The 23461-nt window shown below is 41.2% G+C and overlaps 1 protein-coding gene across 3 annotated transcripts; it reads left to right on the forward strand.

Annotated features, from left to right (window-relative positions):
* Positions 1-6941: 6941 nt before the first annotated feature.
* On the forward strand, positions 6942-22722 carry LOC109066976 (lamin-B1-like). 3 transcript variants are annotated; one of them, XM_042764738.1, is made up of 12 exons: positions 6942-7040; positions 7277-7638; positions 9052-9208; positions 12142-12267; positions 15930-16100; positions 16229-16354; positions 16974-17194; positions 17269-17494; positions 21240-21344; positions 21480-21599; positions 21686-21793; positions 21867-22722. In XM_042764738.1, the coding sequence occupies exons 2-12, from the start codon at positions 7289-7291 to the stop codon at positions 21906-21908; spliced, it is 1752 nt and encodes a 583-aa protein (XP_042620672.1). In that variant the 5' UTR covers positions 6942-7040; positions 7277-7288; the 3' UTR covers positions 21909-22722. The 3 variants fall into 3 exon arrangements, with proteins under 3 accessions (XP_042620672.1, XP_042620671.1, XP_042620673.1); XM_042764737.1 differs by having other exon boundaries at positions 7012-7147; XM_042764739.1 differs by having other exon boundaries at positions 7025-7045.
* Positions 22723-23461: the final 739 nt, after the last annotated feature.

The following is a 23461-nucleotide window of genomic DNA, read 5'->3' on the forward strand; positions in this document are numbered from 1 at the left end:
ACTAATAAATATTGTAGAAACTTAATTTTCTTTAAAGTTGCTTTGTAATGATTTGTATCGTAAAAAGAGCTACACAAATATACTTGAATTGAATTGAATTGAACAGCAATTATGAACAAAAAAACTAAAATAACAGCAAAACTATAATAATTATAAAACAGTAAATGGAAAATAGAAAAAAAAAATAAGTGTTTTAAATATCATCCTAACTATATTTACATATTATCTGCATATTTACATACTAAGTGTAATTAGTGTTTGTTGCACGTCACAGATCACAACTGAGTGTCTCTTGCAAATTGGATGATTGCACTTTGTGCAAATGATGCTTGTTTTCACATCCCTCGGCAAGCACCATTGGCATCTTTTTCTTTTGGCTGAGTGACCAGCCGTGGAGGAAACTGCTTCCTCAGATTCCTGCACTTCCTGCACTGCGAGGAATGTGCTGCCTTGTTTTTATGAAAGGGGACACGAGCGCTCTTCCTAGCTCCTCCAGAAAATGCCTCCTCCTGTAGCTATCCCCCTGTCTCCAGGTCAGATTTATTTCCCTCCAGATGACAAAAGCATTGTAGGCCGAGACATCAATCATGTTAAAAAATACGGCCATGGGCCAGCGAGTCGTTTTCCTTCCACAGGTGTAGGTCGCAACAATCTGGAATATCACACACAAGCATACACAAATATTTAGTATTACCGCTGTCATCTAGTGACAGTTAAATTCACCTTACGTGCCATTTAGCTTAGAGTAGCAATTATTAAATATTATAATATACTATTTTATATACACACCGTTTTTTTTTTTTCTCCATTCTGTCACTGATGGAGTTTTGGTTCCTCTGGCTTGCTTAGTTGAGAACACTTCATTTACAGTGATATCGTCGACTTGATTGCAAATTATTGCACAGATACTATTTAAACTGAACTGAGCTGCATGATGACATCACTGAATTCCTATCCTAATTCCTAATTGTATAAAATACTTTTCTTATTTTAATTCCAATAATAATTGTTATCATTATCAGCAATAAAAAAATACAAAGTAGCAAATACCTTGTCAAAACTGTCCACTCCACTTTTGATCCTGTTGTAATATAATATCATCTCTGGTTTCCTGTCTTCTCGTTCACTCACTTCCTGATCTTTGTGAACAGTGCTCATGAGAAGGACGTTTTTATTTTTATTTTTCAGACAGTAGAACATGATGGTGTGTGTCTGTGTGTAGGCAAACAGAGATGAAAATTTGTCCCGGCCTCTTGGGTTTGTCAGTGCACTTGGCAGCTCTGGCTTGTTCTTTCGAACCTTTCCTACCATCCTTATTCTTTTCTACAGGAGCTCTGTGCCAGGAGCATAAGACGTAAAAAAATTGTCACATGTGGCAATATGCCCTTGAAGGTCATTCATCATTTTGAGGACTATTCTCTTGCTCAGGTTTTTCTCGTGCTGTGTTTTCCAGTGTACACCTGCATGTTGAAACAGTAGCTGGTCTTTGCATCACAGGCTGCCCAGATTTTAATTCCATATTTGGCAGGTTTTGATGGCATATATTGTTTGAAAGGGCACCGGCCCCTGAAACCGACAAGGCACTCATCAACAGTGATGTTGAGATCAGGACGGTACATGAACGGTACTCTTTCTACCCAGTGTTCCCAAATCTCTCGGATAGGTGCCAGCTTATCATTTCCCCTCCTTGCAGCTCTTGTCCTCTTGTCATCAAAGCGTAAAACCCTTGATAGCTGCTTGAAATTTTTCAGTGGCATGGTGGTTCGAAAGAATGCCCTCCCCATCTCACTATGCCATAAACTACATACAGCTTCATGATGAGATTTGAAAACCCAAGCATGAATCAGAAGGCCGATAAATGCTTGCATTTCAGTCCGATCAATATTGCACCATTCTTCAGCAAACACTCGCTGCCCCTCTAAATTCACCATTTCAACAAGCATTTTTTGAATGGAGCTCGGAAAAAATAGCTCAAAAGTTAAACTTATATCTTCAGCTCTGACACAGGCATACCTTGTGGGTCCAGGGGTATGTCTTCGGACCTCCTCTGCCCGCGCTCTCCCTTGTGTCTGTGGAGGAGGAATTGAACTCCACAGAATTTCTCTCTGAATCCTCATTCTCTGTTGCAAAGTTTGTGGCAGCCTCTGTAAAATCTTCCTCTTCAGAGGTTTCATCAAATGGCTCATCTGGCTCAGTGCTCTCTTCTTCACTAGAATGAAGTAAATACTCCAGGGTCTCCAGGGCAGTACATCTCTTTGCCATTGTGCTGAGTGAACTGTGGGCTGGGCTCAAAGTGGCAATATTTATACCCACGTTTTTGTTTTCATAAACAGATGCTGTGATTGGTGTTTTGTTTTTATAAGCAGGTGCTGCAATAGAGGTTGTTACTAGGGAACAATTCCATCCTTTGATCTTACTCTGTGTTTGTGTGTGTGTGTGTGTGTGTGAGAGAGAGACACACAGTTCTCAATGTTCTCTGTTACAGTCTTACCAGTCTCACATCTCTCTCTCTCTGTGTGTTTTTACATGTGTTCAAGACAGAGACGGTGTGTGGCTTTTGCATTTTGGATCCAATGTCTCCCCATTTTTTTGATTCATTGATTTTATTCCACATATTCTCAATTTTCCCTGTTACAGTCTCATATTTCTCTCTCTCTCTCTGTGTGTGTGTGTGTTTGTGTGTCTATTTTGCAATCTTGATGGCTTACAGTCTCATGCTTTCATGCTTTAATTGCTGTGTGCTTTTTTTCTTACTTTGTGGTTAAATAATTAATTTTATTTCACACATTTTCCAAAATCAGCTTTTACAACATTTGTGTGTGTGAATGTTTATGTGTGTATAAGTGTGTGTGTGAGTGTGTTTATCTGTTTTGCACTCTTGATGTTTTAGAGATTCACCCCTCACTGTTGAACTCGACAGATGGGGGTTGAGTTTGGGGTGGGTCAGAGGTAAGTTAAATACACATAAGTAAATATATAATATATAATTATTAATAAGAATTATTGTGATAATAATGAGACTTATTCATGTTTCTTTTTTCTTTATCTTTATTATAACAAATTTTATATTACATAAAAGAAAACAATGTGGTGCATGTGGAACATGTAACAAGAAATTTAATGTACTTGAAGTACATGGAAACACCTTCATGTTAAATACATGAGGTAAAGTAGGCTACTGCATGTATTCAACATGAAGGCGTTTCCTAGCGTTTCTTACATCCAGAATTATAATTATAAGTAGCAGACTTAGATAAAGTTTGAAATCGCGGGTGTGCCCCATTGTGCCTCCACAGCGTGATTGTGCCTTTGGGATTTATTGTTCTGCGTTACGTCGTTTTTCCCACGTGTCTGATACTGAAATCAGTGCGACATACTTTGCAAAAAGCGTGGGAATTGTCGATGCTGCTTCGTGATAAGAAATTAAATTACTCCGACCAGCTGTTGTTATATTTGCAGCTATATTAATTTTTTTTCGCCGTAGCAACACCTGAGCTTTCTAATGCCATTTTTAGTGACACTTGATTCAAATTCCCCCATCTACCTGCGCAGATATCAACTGCGCAACAGAGCTGTAGGTTGCCAGGTTGAGGTCACAAATGGGTTCAAAATTGTATGATGTAACTATTGTGTGAGTAGGATGCGTTTCATACAAGATCTGGCAACTGGACAACCTTGAAATAATGTATTGATGTGATTATTCATATAACGAGGTAGGGCCATACAAATTAAGGGAGTTTCCCGAGAGAAATAACAAAACGGGAGATGGGTGTGAAATACGGGAGACTCCCGGGAAAAACGGGAGTGTTGACAGGTATGCCTCGTAGCCATGAGAGGTGTGTCCATGTAGATGAGCAGATTTATTTGCTCATCTACATGGACACACCTCTCATGGCCTAACGTCGCACTTAACTTATCGCCTAACGGTGCTTATTTAACGCCTGTTGGCTTTATGAAAACAGCGGTTTAATATTAATACGGCAGTAAAAAAGCACGCGAATTCTGACCCATTTGGCTTTCGATATGCGGCAAGCTTTATGCACGCGCTTGAGCGCGGAATAGGCTATAAATGTCTATATATTAAAGGATGGTTTAATAGGTTATTATATTAATCAATTTAATATTAACATGGGACTAGTTGACTAGGAAAAAAATCTTAAAAAAAAAAAAAAAACACAGTAGCAAAAACGAAAATATTACCAGCACAAACAAACAAGATTATTTGGGGTAAATTTGGAGCATGTGGGGTGCTGAGTGACATCAGAAAATGACCACTAAACATTATTTTAATATCTTAAAAACCTAAGCAGCACAAACAAATGTTTTTACGCGGCACAAACCAGCACAAACAAACAAGACCACTTTCGTGAATTTGGGGCACGTATTGGGGCTGAGTGACGTCATCGCCTATAAATCAATGTCTAATATTTTAAAAACCAAAGCAGCACAAATTAAACTTTTACCGGCACAAACCAGCACAAATGAAGCACCACAAACGAGCCTATTTGGGGTGAATTTGGAGTATGTGGGGGCTGACTGACCTCAGAATGACCTATAAATATTATTTTAATATCTAAAAAACCAAAGCGGCACAAACTAAATGTTTACAGTACAAACGAAACACAAAGACTATTTTGCTGACGGTTTGCGTGGTGAGAGGTCTGAAACCAGAATGAAAACAGCTTATTACCAGCTGGACACGAACAGGTTCCCGCGGTCATGGAAAAACAGCTAGGAGGTATTTTACTAGTTGTCCAGCTGATAAAATGTTTACAGCTGGTGCGTTTCTTATTTAGCAGTTCCCAGTGTGCCACATTCATATTTCAGGATGATTTTTATCTTCTCGAAACGTCAGATGCATGCTAAGAGTTATGTTGGGGTAAAGAGCGCTCTCTCATTGATAATCTTACTGTCAAATGGGAACGAACAGTGAAGTGTAATGTTGTCTGTGAGCCCGTTCACACTGATGGGTCATTATTACTGACAGTGTGCCGTTATTAACGGCCCGTTAACAGTCCGCTCAGCGCGGTTTCTGCGGTTTGAATTTACTCTCAACCCGCCCCGTTGAGCGTCGGATGACGCGGCGGCATAGACGTTGGAACAGGGGGGGCGGGGAGGGCGGCCGCCCCCCCTCTCTTCCCCACCCCACCCCTCTAGGGGTCAGCCAGCTGTTTTTTTTCGTTGTTTTTGTTTTCCGTATATATATACAGAATCTGAATTAAAATGTGTTTGATTTAAGCCTACATTTCAAAATTTTGTGTCATAAAATTATATCGCGCATACAGCTCAACTAACGCGATCGTTATAAAGGTGTTTCAACAACAATACACTTCCACTTGCATGTATTTGACAATCGGAATATCAGATATTTCATGCCATAGCTAACACATTTGTGAATATTCTGAATAAAAAAGGAAAAATTACATAAAAGCAGATCATCATTCATTCGTTCATTTCAAGGGTACTATTTAATTACCATTTGTGCATTTCATTCATTGCGCCTTGACACCAGTTCAAAACTGAGTCCCAAAAGTCCGCGTAAGAAGCATAACACGTACAGACTCCATGTAGGCATATGATTCGCTCTTTTGTTGTTCTGTTTTCTTTCAGGATCAAAAATACAACAAATGAAAGCGTTTATCTGTATTTCCGACTGATGAGAACTATGCATATACATTCATAAATCAGTCGATTTTGTATTTTATTATGAGATATTTTATTCTAATTTGATCAGTGATTCAAGCACTGATGGACCAAAGAGCGCGCATTTCGACATTTGCAGTAAAAACTTTAAATATAAATTCTCAGAAAATGCATTTAATACCAATATATTGAAACGTCTGTTTATATACTCTATTAATAAAGGAGTCCAGACATTGGAAAAATATCAGTCCACATGCGTTTTATATTTAATATGAGGGAAATAGACATGCATGCATGCGTGACACAAAAAAATCTTTAACTTTTAGGTAGCAAAATATTTTTTAGTAATTCTGTCAATTACACTAAGGTTATTACATTGTCTGCTATATATTTGCTTCTTATTTATTAAATATGGGCAATTGATTGATAAAACATTCATCAAAATTAAGATACAATTTATACAAAACGAATATCTTTTAAAAAGAGTTTTCTATAAAACAAAACTTAATGAAGTCGTCAAAACATGTTTTACCAAAAACAGCGCCGTTGCTAGGAGGGCGCCAGCGCCTCTGCCTTTCAGCGCCTATATGCCTCGCGAGTGGATGATACCCCTGAAGACGCCTAGCAATGGTATACCTTTAGTGGTAGTATACCTTTAGTTAAGTTATACCTGAAGAGTCTTCGTAGCGCGCTAAGAGACAATGTTATCGCGAAACGCAGCCAAGGTATGATGCGTTTCATGCGTAATGGAGATTCCAAAGCGCTCTTCTTTGGTCAGAACCTTGGAGAGCGATCGCGGATAGGTCTGTCCTATGCACCGAAACTTTTAACAATGCAACAAAAAATATTTAAAGAGCATCAAGCTATTAAAATCTATATTATGTATACGCACAGATAATATAACAGTAATAAATAGCCTGTTATATACTATAACAGGCTATTTATTAGGTTAAGCAGTGATTGGATAACGTTTTTTTATTTTTTTTTTTATTTAACATTTTTAATTTAAGGACCACCCACAACTGGTTTGGCCCATCCAAAACTGGAATACTGGCGCCATGCCTGGGCCACACTGAGCTGTGCGTAACGCCCACAGACGTGAAGTGAACGAGACAGAGGCTGTCCTGTACTGTCTGAAATGGTTAACTCTGTGGCGATGCATGTGCAAAACAGATTTAACTAATCATAAAGTCAATCAGGATACATAACACAGCCTACTATAGGCCTACACTAACACCCCCCCCCAACCCCCAAAGAATCCCGCCCCCCCTCTCACAATATAGTTCCCACGTCCCTGCGCGGCGGCGTCTGATTGGGTGTCCGCGGTCACGTGTCCGTGTGGTTCTGATGAGCGGCCATATTAGTTCAGCTCATTCTTTCACGCGGACGGACTCCGAGTAAGGCTCGCACTCACACGCTCTTTAACTCATAGTTTACTGTGATACTGATATAGGACGCTGCAGTGTTTAAAGCAGCTCTGTTTCTATACTTTATCAGTCAGAAGGTAAATCGTTTTAGTCCTGTTCATAATCAGCAGCGTTGGTTGAGTTGATCAGATGTTTATGATTCGAGTCCTCGTTTGCTGGAGGAGCAGACGCTCGTGATTAACTCTGAATCTCTGTTTCTCTCTCAGTCGCGCTGCAGAATGGCGAGCACTCCGGCCGGCCAGCAGCCGGTGTCCCGCGGCGGCAGCACTCCCCTGAGCCCCGCGCGGATCTCCCGCATGCAGGAGAAGCAGGAGCTGCAGCATCTCAACGACCGGCTCGCCGCCTACATCGACAAGGTCCGCAGTCTGGAGTCCGAGAACAGCGTCCTGCAGCTGCAGATCAGCGAGCGAGAGGAGGTGCGGAGCCGCGAGCTCACCGGCCTCAAAGCGCTCTACGAGACCGAGCTGGCGGACGCGCGCACGGCGCTGGACGACACGGCGCGGGAGCGCGCACGCCTGCAGCTCGAGCTGGGCAAGATCAAGAGCGAGCACGAGCAGCTGCAGCACACGTGAGCCCCTCTCTATTAAAACCTCCTGAACTGTGTGAGAAAGAGACGCTTGAGCAGGGTTCTCCGCAGGCAGGCTGTGTCCAGATGTGTCTCCGGGTCTGATAGTGGTGTGTTTCTGCTGCATGTGATTAGTGTGATGGGCTCGCAGATGTTACTGAAGAAGGGATTTAAATGTCCTTTTCTGTGTTTTACACTTGGTGGAAATTTAGAAATTTGTGTGACTTATTTATTTTTGAATTTCTGCATGCAGGACCCCTCTTGATTTATAATAGTTAATGGAGCCCATGGAGAATTCTCTAACTTCTGTTCTGCTCATGAAGGTTTGTGCTGCTCTGATCCGGATGAATTCTGCTGTAGTTCAGCTCACGTCCAGTATTTTGAATTGGACTGCACTCCCACACACAGCAGCTTTAAGTGCACCCGCTCGTCCGTCAGTGGTGTGTGTGGATTGACAGGAGCAGTGGTTCACCGGTGTGTCTTTCAGCGCTTCTGACTGAAGCGTCTCTTCTGCGTGGAGCAGCTGGAGGATGTGCGTGTTCCCCAGCTGCTGCAGAGTCTCGTGTGAAGCAGCTCTTTGTTTCAGACGATCAGATGCATGTAACAACTGTTTGGTTTGCTGTTATAGTGTTGGTTGAGCTCTATCAGACCTTTAAGAGTCCGGATCTGGAGTGTTGTGAGCTGACTGCTCTCGGCAGTCTGAGACATTCCTCACATTCCTCAGATCCCGAGCTCACCTCCGGAGCAGAGCTCCACGCTTACACTGTGATCTGATCCTCACTGTATCAGAGTGACACCCGCTGCTGCTCGAGAGCCATTTGGAGCTGAGAGTAGTGTTAATGCTGACCCTGTCCTGACTCTGAACTCTCCATGAACACGTCTCAGATCATCGAGACAAAACACCGCCATGCTTCTAGAAGTGAAGTTCATTTCAGTCAATATTCAGTCGTTTTCTTGCCTTCGTAAATCCACCTCTTATTTTTAACATAGCATTTAGTGATCATGCTTGTATAATATGAAGAAAAATAATAAACCTATATAAAAGGGAGAAACTATCCAAACGGATACTTGTGTTTCCAGAGTCCTCTTTCCAAACAAATCCTCTTTGAAACTAGGGTTTTCCTTCGGTGTTTGTTTTAATAACTTGGCGCTTCATTAAAGCTTGTGTAAGTTGTGTTCTCAAGCTTCAGCACGAGACTGGATGTGTGTTTGAGCGGAGTGATGCTGACTGCCCCGTGATGCCATACATGCTCAGATTCACTGAAATGAGGATGCTGTATCTGCTTCCTTGTATTTTTCTGTTTGTTTCTGTGTTCATTCATCAAAATACAAGTAATGAGGATGGCACAGGTGTTTAGTGTAGTATGCACAGTTCTTCTCAGCGGGAAGCGTCTGATCATGCTCTCTCTGTCACAGCTATGCCAAGAAGGACGCTGAGCTCGGCAGCACTCAGGCCCGACTGAAAGAAGCTGAAGCCCTGCTGAACTCTAAAGAGGCGGCGCTGAACACTGCTGCGTCCGAGAGGAGGGCGCTGGAGAACACGCTGACTGACCTGCAGCTTCACGTCCAGGAGGTACACAAATAATGTGTGTGTAATCTGATCGTTAGCTCAGTCGCACTGAAAGCTTTCATGGAAGCACCTCAGCTGAGTCTAATGACATGTTAATTGGGCTGAAAGGGGAAAAAATAATCACGCAAACAAATGAAGCTGACTGTTTTACCGCTGACTTTACCACAAAAGCTCTCGGGTGAATAACTTTATTAGTCGAGGTGTTGTTCCTAAACTGAATGTGAATAAGTTCAGTCAACTCCGTATGCTCACGGTTAACACAAGACTTTCGTGCGTGCACTCAGTGGTAGAGCATTGCGTTAGCAGCGCAAAAGGTTGTGGGTTCGATTCCCAGGGAACACATGTTAGGTAAACAAATGTTAGCCTGAATGCACTGTAAGTCTCTTTGGATAAAAGCGTCTGCTAAATGTAAAATCACAGTAATCACTGCTTTATTTTATAACCATGCTTTAGAAGAAATCAGTATATGAATGATAGCCTCATCAATGTGACACCTGTGTGACGTAAACTAACTCCTCTCTGGAGCAGCTGATGTTCACAGCATGAGTTTCTGTGATTACTTGTGTACCCTGAAAGTTTTTGGGGCTGAAAGTTGAGGTTATCTGTAAACTAATCTGGGTATGTCCCATAACCTGCTCCCTGAACACACGACGGCTCTGTGTGAGCGCTGAAGTTCTGTGTGGACTACATGTAAATGAGAAGCATTCACATAAACATCCTTCAGAGTGTGAAATCGGCCTGGATTTATTCAGAGACTTTCCGGCTGATGAAAATGAGTGCATGTAAATAGTGTTGTCACGGTACCAAAAATTCAGTATTCTGTACCAATACCAGTGAAAAGTCACGGTTCTCCGTACCAAAGCAAAACACGCAAACATGCTAACTGAACATTATTTTTATTAATAACATTAAACAAAAATTAAATGTACAAAACCAATGCCCTTCTTTATACTTATTTAAAAAAATAAGTTTTTCCACAAGTAATGAAGGTATGAAAAAAGTAAACGGGTTTGACCCAGAAGTTTAGTCTTGGTTCTGCTGCCCCTGAAAGCCTCTGTGAACTGTCGTCTGTTTCAGGATCTTCTCAGTCTGCTGCTGTAAAAGGAGAATATAATGTACTTGTGTAAAGCAGTGGGCTGAGTCTGACCACATGCAACATTAGATCACTGACACCAGATAAAATATAACTTCACAGTAAATAACAAACATCTGCTCTTATAATACATTTAGATAAGATTACATTAAGTGTATATCAAATAGATGGAAACTATAGTATTAAACACCTTTACAATAAGATTTCATGACCTAACAATAAACCATAGTTATATGCTAATTATTCTACTTAATTTCAAAATTTAATAATACATAAATTAAGTTCAATATGTAACAATTATTTAATGCACAGTGAACAATCATGATCAAGTGTTTGTATTAAATAACATACACAAACATGAATGAGTATATTGTTCACTCACTGTACGATGTTACTAGAAAACATTGTCACTGTACAGTCAAGTCTATACAGGAGATAAAATTTGACTATTTAATCCAAACTGTGGATCTTATCCAATCTTCATATTTAATTTTAAAAGGCTTTTAAAACCTGCTAGATATATTCAGCCAAGAATTATAAAAACACCACATGTGAAGATTTCTGATGCGTCTCTGAGCAGAGGAGGTCCTGACACCACTGAGATGTTTACTGTACCGGTCTGATGATCAGAAATAGAGCATGTAGCTCACAGTCTCGGTCAGATGTGATGAAAGGTGGATCATGAGTTTAGCTTAGTGCAAGCTTATCATGTGTGATATAGGCTATAATGGACATGGCTATATGATTATGCGGACAGCATTTTTTAAAATTTATTCTATTATACAAATTACACCCTTTGCAAACAATGATACATATGAACTATGCGGGCAAAAAAACGAGGCAAACATACTATCACTCTTTTTGTCATTGTAGTTTCCAGTTCTGGAGTAACACTGAATAAAACTATAATATTTTTAGAACATAGTGTAACATGGGGTACTTTACCTGGTCGGTGGAGATGGTTTCCAAACGCCGGTTCCTCAGCGTAGTCCACAAATACAGCCACGGTGTTCACAGCACTGGGAACAGATCATTGCACTCATCAACCACATGGGGGACCCCTGAGCAAACACTACATGGTGCTGCTTTAATACCATAACCTCTGATTGTCTAAATTTAGCTGTTTACCGCTGGGAGATTGGATTTTCATATGATGACAGTATAACCAATTAGAGATGCACTGACTGCAGTTTTCTTGGCCGATTCCAATTTGTTTGTTCTTTGTAAGTTTGACCCACCAATACCAATTTTCCTTCTAAGCACTATAATTGACAGCATGTACAAACAAAAATCAAAAAAAAAAAAATTTGCTTATTAAAAGAAATGACCCATTATAGTTCCCCTAATCTGGGCTAAATTATAGATGTTCTCTCACTTAAACATCATAATAAAGTGCTCCGTGACTGGAAAGAGGCAGAATGAGTTGCTGTATGTAACACAACGGACGTCCGTTCCCACGGTTTCTAATTTTCTTAGGCTTTACACGTATTAGATTGCAAACTTTGTCTTCACTCACAGTGAAGAACTTCCCCAGCGACGTCATGTTTACATGCGCATGTGAGTGTAGGTGTGACGTCAAAACCTGTGGAGAATCACCTTATTCCAGCCCCTGGCTGGTTGATTGGTGCACCGCTATAAAAATCATGCAGCTTTGCTATATAGTATGTCACTTTATGCAAATATCAGCTCCTGATGGAGAAGTTAACTTGCCGCTGCTGTGAACTAACCTCAGCACCAAGTCTTTGGGTGATCTGGTGTATTAGATTCTAACACACACATGCGTGAGAACACGGTCTCATCCAGTGTATGTGTGTGTGTGTGTGTGTGTGTGTTTGTCCTTCAGCTGGAGGGAGGTCTGAGCTCGGCTAAGAAGCAGCTGTCAGACGAGACTCTGCTGCGCGTGGATCTGGAGAACCGCTGCCAGAGCCTCACGGAGGAGCTGGACTTCAGGAAGAACATGTTTGAGGAGGTCAGTCCCGTTCAGCTGCATCAAACCAAACTAATGCCTGAAAGACCATCTCATCTGCCCTTATTAGTGAGCATGTGGTTTGGAAGACAGGCTTCCTCAGTTCATACAACACACAAGACCAAAATCAACACAGGAACATTTAAGAAGCTAAATTATGATTTGATTTAACCCATAGACTAGAGCTGAACGATTAATTGAAATCGAACCGAAATCACGATTTGGCTCAATGCAATTTATTAAATCTCAAAGGCTTTGATTTTTAATGAAATGAATATCAGCACAGCGTCAGTAGTGAATAAATGCTGCTCATAACGTGCATCTGAAAAAGCAACACACCACAAACATCCTCAAACTTAATGAGAAGCGTTTGTAAAAGTTTTGTCCAACAAAAGAGCATTTAATAAGACTTTACTCCACAGCATCAGTCGAGTGTTTGAAATAACTTCATCTTCTGATCAGATGTGGCTTCTTATCTTAGAATGAGGCAGAAAATATGTTCTATTCTGTAATAAAGGCTATGCTGATTAGCGATGGATAATAAATATACGTTATGAAAATATCAAGATGGCTTGAACACACAAACCATATACTGGCGTGTGTTTGTCTGTTTAATCAGTGTAAGAGTTCGTCACAGCGATGGCTGGATGAGTTTGTCCACATCAGGGGTTTCCTGAGCATCATGAGTTCTGTTAATTCTGAGGCATGTGTGGAGTTTCTGCGTGATGAATAAAACACATTACATGATTAATGCTCAGTAATGCTGTCCATATAGGAAAAATAATACTTATCTCTACAGAAATTTAAAGTGAACAGATAATCCAAGTTTTTCTCCTGTGTGTAGTGTACAGAAGTTGCCCCCCCCATACACACACACACTCTGGATGCATAAAAGGCTCATATTTCCTATTAAAGCATGGATTTTATTTTTTTAAACATACTGAAAAGAGAGATTACGGTCAAAGATTTATCATCACATTATCGTATGATGTACAGTTATAGGCTGCCTGCGCGTTAACCCTGCAGTAGTTTTCTGTAAAAAAAAAAAAGTTAATACTAATTTTATATCTATTACATTATTTCTTTAATTTGTTTAAAAAAAATTTAATTGCAATTTGCAAAATTAATGAGAGAAATCACAATTAGATTTATTTATTTTTTTTCCCAAATGGAGCATCTCTGGCCCTGACCTAGTCTGGTGTAGCCACACCTTCAGACTGACGGGAGAAGGTCTGCCAGTCTTTGAATGGCCATGTGACTGACAGATAAAGTAACCAATCACGTTTCTGTTTGTGCCGCATCATGTTTAGGACCCCCCACGATAACAGACCATGTGTAAAACTCTTGGATGTATTTTAAAGATTCTATGCCGTGAACTAATTATTTCACATACTTCTGAAAATCCAGCTTTCTCGTTATCAGTTTCTTCCAGCATGAGGGGTTTGGCATCACGGCATCTTTGTTTCCATGTGTAACGTTAAAGAACGTGCCACACACGTCTCCTGGAAATCCTGTGTAATTCAACCAGTCCCATGCAGACTTTTAAACTCCAGAAGTGTTTCTACTTCTGTGTGCCGTATGCATCAGACGTTCAGCCAGAACATGCAAGCGGGAAAAAAGCTCTCCGATAGGTTTATTTCCGCAGGAGGCCTGAAACCTGTTACAGACTAACCTGTATGCATTTACACTGGTGCAATTTGTCACTCTAAACTACGCAAAAACCTGGTTGTGCCACTCGCTGTACTTAAAATCAAGCAACAGCAAAAGAAGAGTTTGTCCAATCAGAGCGCTGGGTTCATTCCCCTAATAGCAAGCGAGGATGACTGACAAATGCAGAAGGCCTATCATTAAAAACAGACCGCAACACGTCAGAACCCTAATCACAGTCTGACTGAGTTCTTGAGCGAGGCGAGCACAGTACAGTAGTCCTTGTTTTGTGTTTTATTTCTCTTTGAACTGGCTCCGTATGTATCTGTGAGTTCACGTGCTGAGATGAAGAAACGCCAATTTGAGAACGCAACACACGCCAAACATCCTCTGCTGTAATGAGAAGCGTTTCTAAACCTGCTGATGTTTTTACTCCACAACATCATCTGAGTGTTTAACTTCCTTTTGTCATCATCTGATGCACTGCTGTGCGGTAAGCATGCAGTTAAGTCCGTGTGGTGTAAATGCAGATATCTGATGCAGGTCACTTTCAGAATGTGTGAGGGGGGGTCATTGTAACCAGATACAGTAAAAAAAAAAAAAAAGCGTATTTTTACTATTTATTATTTATAGAAGCAATCCAATTAATAGTTGACATTATATGAATATGAATAGTTGAGGCCCAATACTATAGAAAAGCAATATGTTTTTCAGTTTGAGTGTTTTCAGCTTATTTTCATATAAAAATATATGGTATAAACATCATTCAAAGTAAATTGTGATGATCATAATAACCCCAATTACAATTTCAAGAGAATAATTGGCAACTATGATTTTTGTCATAATCGTGCAGCCCTAGTGTGAATATTCTAACAGCGTGTTACACTGGACTCCAAGCGAACTTTCCAAATCCACTTCCTGTTGCTGGTCTTGGAAGTCTTCAGTGGATGTGGTGGGAAGTCACAAACATGTGGAGTATGTCAGAAACAGGGAATCTGTTTACTTGTGTTTTACTGCATGCTACTCGACGTGTGTGTCCTGTGTAGACTATCACTGCGGAAAATGGCTTGATCATAAATAAATCAATAATAAAACATTATAAAAACAGAATGCCAATCATTAATATTCGGGAAAGATATAGTTATTTTGGGTGGGGTCTGTAAGGGACCTGGATAATAGATGAGGGGCACTGGCCCAGAAAATGTTGAACCGCTGTCATGAATCCAGATTAGGATCCCCACACGTTCTCTTGGATCAGAAATCTGTTTCACAGCGTAAACATTAACAAGTCTGGATTTAATATCTGAAGTCTTCCTGTACGATCTTGCAATTTACAAACATTTTGAAGTCATTTTTCTTTTTTTTTGGTCAATTACAATACTGCAACAACTATAATTATATTGATATAAATGGTTAAGTAAAATGAAAGCAGTGTACTTGCACCAGAGTACGTGATCTGAGTGACAGCACTTCCTCTTCCTCATTTACAGTGCACTCCGCTCAACAAAGAGCAAAGCAGTTCAGAAGAGCTCGAATCATGTTCACCTTCTGTATTTTGAGTAAACATCACTTAATCACTTTATTTCTGATAATACTAAATAATTTAGGCTGCTAATAGTCTGTTGATGGCATTTAATAGATGAGAGATTCTTAGACACTTAATTGCATTAAGTCCTCTGCACAAATTAGACCTGAGCTGCAGTCCAGAATTAACCCACGCCATGCTGGTGTCATCTGGCCAGAGGAGATCTTGACTGATTGCACAGACACTATTGGAAGAGAACCGAACTGGATGATGAATCACTGAATCATCAATGAACTGACTTTAGCTGGAAAATTACTCTGTTATTGCCTTCTTGCATTATTGAAAAACTATTTCCCTGCTTGACTCTGTAAAGCTGCTTTGACACGATCAGTATTGTATAAAGCGCTATAGAAATAAAGGTGACTGAGTGATGAGTTGTAGTGTATGAATGGCTCTAACGGCTCTGAGCCTGATGTCTGCATGTGATTGACAGGAGATCAAGGACACGCGGCGCAGACACGAGACCCGTCTGGTGGAGGTGGACTCGGGCCGTCAGATGGAGTACGAGTTCAAGCTGGCTGCGGCGCTGGCTGACATGAGACAGCAGCACGACGAGCAGGTCATGCTCTATAAGGACGAGATGGAGCAGACCTACATGGCCAAAGTGAGCGCGCACATTCACCACAGTGTTGACACATTCACACGTCTTGAGTTTCCTCCAGTGTTTGACTTCCTCTGAAAGCTTCTTCAGTTCCTCTTTGCATTTCTCTGAGACCTCTGAGTGTGTTTCAGCTGGAGAACGTGCGTCTGTCCTCCGAGATGAACAGCTCTTCAGCGAGTATGGCCCGCGAGGAGCTGCACGAGTCCATGCTGAGAGTCGAGAGTCTGGCCGCTCAGCTCGCTTCCCTGCAGAAAGAGGTGCGTGACTGTCCTTCAGCGGAGTACACCGCTGACTGACTTCCTGCTTTACATTGAGACGCATTCCTCCGCTATCAGAGACGCAAGTCAAGTTCCTCCTCAGTGTTGCTGCGACACTGTTTTCACTTCTTACAGAGTTTAAATTCCTTTCCTTCCAGTTGGTAATTCTCCATTTATATTTTAATCAGAAAAGTTGCTGATTGGCTACAGTATGGTTTTAGTTGAAAAATATTATGTTATGATAGGTTAATAGATTTTGAATGCATTATGAGGGTTAAACTCATTTGCTGTCGGAGCTTGAGTTCATCATTGTTTGCTTTCTCCTAAAATAACAGCATGTCTTTGTAAAGTCTCTTATACTGAAATTGCACGAGGGATTTAGTTCACCCAAAGCTTCACGTACCCTCATGTCGTTCCAAACCTATATGACTGATGATTTTTTTTTTTTCTCTGTTGAATATGAAGATATTTTAAAGACCGACGGAAACCAAAACCGAATGTTGATAGAAACTTTAATTTTTGGGTGGACTTTAGCTTGTAGTCATTGAGCACGATTATGGTGTAGTTCTGAGCAGTTAGATTTGATAACTGTGTGTTTTTCTGGTTTGTCTTTGGTCAGGCGCGTGCGTGGCAGGATCAGATCCGTGAGCTGGAAGCGGCTCTGAGCCGCGAGAAGGATTCGAGCCGCAGGTTACTGGCAGAGAAAGAGCGAGAGATCGCGGAGATCAGAGCCAAGATGCAGCAGCAGCTGGACGAGTACGAGCAGCTGCTGGACGTGAAGCTGGCGCTGGACATGGAGATCAACGCTTACAGGAAGCTGCTGGAGGGAGAGGAGGAGAGGTGAGGCTGGCTCTGTGTGTAGTGTGCTGTGTGGTTGGGGACTGGTGGTTTAACGGCTGTTCCGTCTCTGTCAGGCTGAAGCTGTCTCCCAGCCCCTCGTCTCGTGTGACGGTGTCCCGGGCTTCCTCCAGCCGCAGCGTTCGCACCACGCGAGGGAAGAGGAAGCGTGTGGACGTGGAGGAGTCCGAGGCCAGCAGCAGCATCAGCATCGCTCACTCTGCGTCTGCCACTGGGAGCGTCTGCATCGATGAGCTGGACGTGGACGGGAACTTCATCCGCTTGCACAACAACTCTGAGCAGGTGCGTGTCTGACCGCAGGCACACAAACTCGTCACAGTGTTCAGAACATGATCGTAGCACAGGCAGTGATCGTCAGGTTGATGGCTGTTATAAACCAGGGGTTTTCAGAGCTACCCTGCTCATTAGACTCAGCCGGCTCAGGTCATGTGCTCTAATGAGCTGGTGAGGTGAGTCAGGTGTGTTTGAGAGATGTGGACACCCCTGATCTAAACTTATGTGGGACATGCAGTCATACAGGTACACAGAAATATTCAGGAGCACAGAATCTGCTTCACCTGTCTCCACTGAAACTATTATATACAGATCTCCACAGTGAGGTAACTACACAACATTAACATTAAAAGAACAACATTAAACACATAAAAAAAAACTACACTTACATTATATATTTTTACCTCCAGAAAAAACAAAGAAACAAAACTATCCACTTTCTCCTATAATAAAAAACCTTAACACCAGTCATACTGTCATGTTTGTCTCCTCTTCTCGTCTATATCATTGACACCAGTCATACTGTCATGTTTGTCTCCTCTTCTCGTCTATATCAGTGTTTTAATCCGTCTTGTAGATGTCCTGGGAACTAGGGTTCACTTGAAGTGGGAACTAAACGTCTTTTTTAACTTGAGAACTATATACAGTCACAAAGAAGAGATTATTAGACGGAATCTGTGCCAATATCACAGACCATAACTATATCATAATCACTTCTCCAAATAATTTAATCCTGGCTAAAAATAATAGCATCCTGTAAATTAGGGGTGTGCCCGAAGACAAATACCTTTTTTTGGACAAACACCGATAATGGCTTCAAAACAGATAACCAGGGATCAGCACGATATTATACACAAACCTCTAGTCACTACACAAACTCAAACAGCTGCGTTGCCGTCTCTGCATGTCACACCTTTTTTTTTTGGCCTACACATTTGCCTTATCTTTTGCTGGTTTGAACATTTTGCTGGTTTGAACATTTAGTGAAGTAAAAAAAAAAGAGAGAGAATTGCTTAAAGAATTCTGCATAATGAAAATGTGCGTCTTGAATTAATTCGTCATCTTTATTTATATAGCGCTTTAAACAAAACATATCATCACAAAGCAAATTAAAAACAAAATAGCATCAAACAGTGTGTCAATAATGCAAAATTACAGTTAAAGTCAGTTCAACATTGAATTCAGTGATGTCATCATGCAGCTCAGTTCAGTTTAAATAGCATCTGTGCAATAATTTGCAATCAAGTCAACGATATTAAGTGTCCCCAACTAAGCAAGCCAGAGGCGACAGCGGCAAGGAACCAAAACTCCATCAGTGACAGAACGGAGAAAAAACCTTGGGAGAAACCAGGCTCAGTCGGGGGTCAGTTCTCCTCTGACCAGACGAAACCAGCAGTTCAATTCCAGGCTGCAGCAAAGTCAGATTGTGCAGAAGAATCATCTGTTTCCTGTGGTCTTGTCCCGGTGGTTGTCTGAGACAGCTCATCGACATCCGATCTGTCTCTGGGGCTCTAGTACTGGTCTCCGCTGTCTTTCAGGGCTGTAGAGGTCCTTTCTAGGTGCTGATCCACCATCTGGGCTGGATACATACTAGGTGTATATGACTTTCTTCCTTCAGACGAATCCAGTTGGAGTTGTATTAAAGTTGTCCTGGATACTCCGAGCTCTATCATTGCAGTCAGCGGTGTTACAGTTGAACCTCTAAAATTACTAACGAGTGTGTGAAGTGAATGAGCGTAAACTCTCTGAATGAAATGAGCGCATATCAAATAGCAGTGTTGCAGTTGCCTTTTTCCGTGCAGTTCTTGGAAATTACTTCTCTATTTCCAAACTGCATAGGAACCCTTACTGGTTAAGTAAAAATATGAATATGCAAATAGGAGCATTTTGATAAATTTATTTGCTATAATAGTTGTTTTTCACAGTTTGAAACACTAAGCGATTAGACATTTCAGTAAGCTGTACTGTATCTTATAAAATACCTTTTGATGTCCATTCATGATTTTGTACAGTAAAGAAAGATATGATGGATTCATGAGCCGCTTGAACTGAGGTGCTAACGTGATTGTTTTGGCACTCTTTAATGTATCATGAGCAGTGTTTATTGTTTGAATCTTATGAATTTGGCAGAGTTTTACTTTGTTTATTAAAAGGTCACGGAACACAAAGCTTATTGCGATTATTGGACAGCAAGTGCACTACAAATAATATAAGGCTCACGCATTAACAGAACACACATTCTTTTGATTGCACAGACACTATTTAAACTGAACTGAGCTGGATGATGACATCACTGAATTCAATGAACTGCCTTTAACTGAAGATTGAGTGTTGACTTGTCATTTTGCATTATTGACACAGTCTTAACATTAAATATAATATAAACATAGATAACAACACTTGACTTGAACACAGCAAATATAGATTAAAGATCTTGAAGCCATGTTAGTATGGATTATAAAGTTGAATTCTGAACGGTACTGTTAATGTCCACACAGCTGACCGCTTTACCTGTTGTAGTTTGTTCATTTTCAATCTCCCTCATGCTGCCACAACTGGAGCTGCTTTTAGCATTTGTGCCGTCAACGCTGGTGTTTGGCAGAAATGAGGACTGATTGAAAAGACTTTTTCGTTTCTTTTTTTTTTTTCACTAAAATTTGTGCATCTCCGTTTATTACGTTAACGTAACAAAAGATGTGATTGCAAAACAAGCTGTAAAAAAGGCATTACATGTAATTTTTCAAGCCATAACATGTCAATTTATATAGTCGCCAATGGCAATCTCACCAAAAATATCAGTCACAAATTAATATTTTTGTTTTAGTTGAAGGCCTGAGATCTGTGTGTTGTCTGCATAAAAATGGTAATTAAGGCAGAGTGATCTCAAAAGCTTCCTAAGTGGAAATAAATAGATATTAAGAAAGTAAAGGGCTTAAAATTGAACCCTGGGGGACCCCAGAATGAATGGCTACAATCTCAAATCTTGACCAAGGCCATTCTGTGCTGAGGAGATTCCAGAAACCGGATTGAAGGGGTTCAAATAGATTATTGCAGAACAAGATGATTATACAGATTAGAGGAAGATGTGAAATGGGATGAAATTTGTTGAAATTGCACAAATGTGCGTTTAGTCTTATGGGCGCTGGATTTACTGCAGCAGTGTTCAGTGCCATGATTATACTGCGGACAGCCAGACACAAGTCCAGATTTAAATCCGCTTGCAGAGAGAGGATCAAGTGTGTGAGGGGTGGCCTTCATACAGGATGCCTCCCTTTTAAGTGACTCGAGGTCAAGCGGAGAATTAGTGAGAGAAGTTCCAGAGAAACTGGAGACGGTGATGAACCGAGGACACCGATGCATCGAGGATTGAACAGAAGTGTTACACAACTGATGTGTAATCATGGTAAGGTGATGTCACATTAACCTCAGGCAGTCTATAGTATCACGTCTGGATTAGCCTTGATTATCAGCTGTAATCTGAAATAATAAAGAAGGTGCTGTCTCAGTTGATGCTCTGTAGCACACTGTGGTCCTGATGTTCAGGAATTGTTGCTTTAGCTGATTTAATAAGTGATTTCTTCAAGCAGTGAAAATCGCTGTGCACTTTAAATATCCGTCACAGTTTAAACTGCTTTGATGCGGCTGAGGTGTCGAGCGATGCTGATGCACAAAGCTGCGGTGGTGTTTTCTCTTTCTGTTCTATCATTCTGTTCTAGTAATTAGCTGAATGAAACTCTCTTCCCCTTGTTTTCAGGATCAACCCATGGCAGGATTTCAGCTGACTAGAACTATTGGGGATGTTTCTGCTACGTATAAATTCACTGCCAAATACGTGCTGAAGGCTGGACAGAAAGTAACGGTACAGATCCTCACAAACCCTTGTAGATTTGTGCAGTTGATTATGAATAAATCCCTGTGTCACCTGACTGGACATTAGTGGGGGAATATCAGCCTCTGCCATCCGCTCATCCGTAGTGTGTGTTGATTCTGTCAGATCTGGGCGTCTAATGCGGGCGTGAGCTCCAACCCTCCTGCTGACCTGATCTGGAAGAACCAGAGCTCGTGGGGCAGCGGCGAGAACATTAAAGTGCTTCTGCTGAGCCCAGGAGGAGAGGTGAGAGCTGATCGCTGTCAGAGCCTCTGAGCGTGGCCAGCAGAGGGCAGCATGGACTCTGTTCTGAAGTGTCCCTGTCCTTACAGGAGGTAGCGGTGAGGAGCACAGTATTCAAGACTGCAGTGGGAGAGGAAGATGAGGAGGAGGAAGAACAGGAAGCTGAAGTCATTGAGGAGCGTTTCTTTCACCAGCAGGTCTGATATCAAACATGCATCTGCTGTGTAAGTGTGTGAGAGCTTCTGCTCAGTGTTCTCTGTATGTCTGCAGGAGGATCCTCATACCGCCAAGAGAAGTTGTGCGGTCATGTGATCAACACTACAGCCAATCAGAGCCGGCAGCTGACCTCCATAAAGCTTCCTGTAGAGTGAAGTCCTCTTTTATTTTTATTATGCTTTTTAAAGTCTTTTTCACTTCAGTTTGTTTTCGAATTTTGTGAAAGGTTTATCAGCCTAAATTTAAAAACCAAATGTTTTTCTTTTCATGTGTGAGTTGTAACTGTGAGGACTCTTTTCTAGACACGTCCACGTCAGAATCTGTGACTAACCTTTTCTTTCTTTGAATCATGTTTATATTAATTTTATAAGATGTGATTTTAGGTCTCTTTTTATAGACAGTTTTATACTGGCTCATAGTTTTTAGTGAGTTTATTACAGACCGTAGACACATTTGCATGCTAGTTTGAACGATACTCAAGTTTGTGATTGTATTTAAAGCAGCTGTTAAAGTAATTCACTACATGATCACGGGGCCGGACGCATCTCTTCAGCGGCGCGTGATCGACGGCCAGAGGCTCGGCTCACCACATGATCCGCTCCGACAGCAGAGTTCAGGAGTACGTGAGGTGTAGACGGGTCTCAAACCGCTGTCATCATTCCTGCTGAAGAGATGCAGCTCTGGTCTGAAACACGTCTTTGAAACCTCAAGATTCAGTACTGTATTTTTTTTACAGATCCGATTGTCAGAGCTTAAATGTTTTGTATTGCTTTCGTCTATACTATCTAACCAACACTAGCCTTACACAGACGTTTAATTTTTAACCTTTTATTTTAAGAATTGTCACACGCATGCTTTTATTTTTCTGCAGCCTTTATATTTCAAATGATCAAATAAAGTGTTGACTGTATTTCCAGGGTGTTCTGGTTCATTGCTCAGTTTTACTACACCTGCTCAGCCTTGTTTCTGGTCATGAAAGCACAGCTCCTCGTTCAGTGGGATATGAACAGTGCTGGATCAGCTTCCTTCAGTGTTTGCTTTCTGGAGCAAAAGAGCTGCTTTATCTGAAAGACAGGCTCTGGTTAGTTGAGCGAGTGCCTCCACAGCACAGTGTATAAAACAGATAATAGTACAGAGGACATCTCTCATTTGGCCCTTAAAACAAGCAGATGTGAGCTGGGACAGCAGTGATTCTACAGCCGAGGACTGACCGTCAGATGTTCCTCTCTCATGTTTAATAGTTAATAACACCACATCAGTCATGTGGCTGATTACATCAACACAAGATCATAAAACCATCTCTCTATCAATCAGCTTCCAGTAACTGATGTACACTACACTCGAGAGCCTGCAGGGTTGTGCGTTCGTCAGAGGAAAATCCTGTGAAAGAGACGGAGCGGTCTAGTTCAGTCCCTCTGAGACACCGCAGTCACATGACAATCAACTGAATAATACTTCATATCGAAATCTATATTAATGAACACAAATACAGGTAATGACAACCGTCTGTGGTCTCCGCTGCACAGTTTAGCATTATTTACAACAAAACACAGAAACATTTGCCTTCAAAATCATTTATTGTGCTGCACTGTATAATGAGCTCCGTGCCGAGTCACCTTCCACCCATTCGTTTCCATGAGCACAAAGCA

This window comes from Cyprinus carpio, chromosome A10 (genome assembly GCF_018340385.1).
Source record: "Cyprinus carpio isolate SPL01 chromosome A10, ASM1834038v1, whole genome shotgun sequence".
Taxonomy (NCBI): Eukaryota; Metazoa; Chordata; class Actinopteri; order Cypriniformes; family Cyprinidae; genus Cyprinus; species Cyprinus carpio.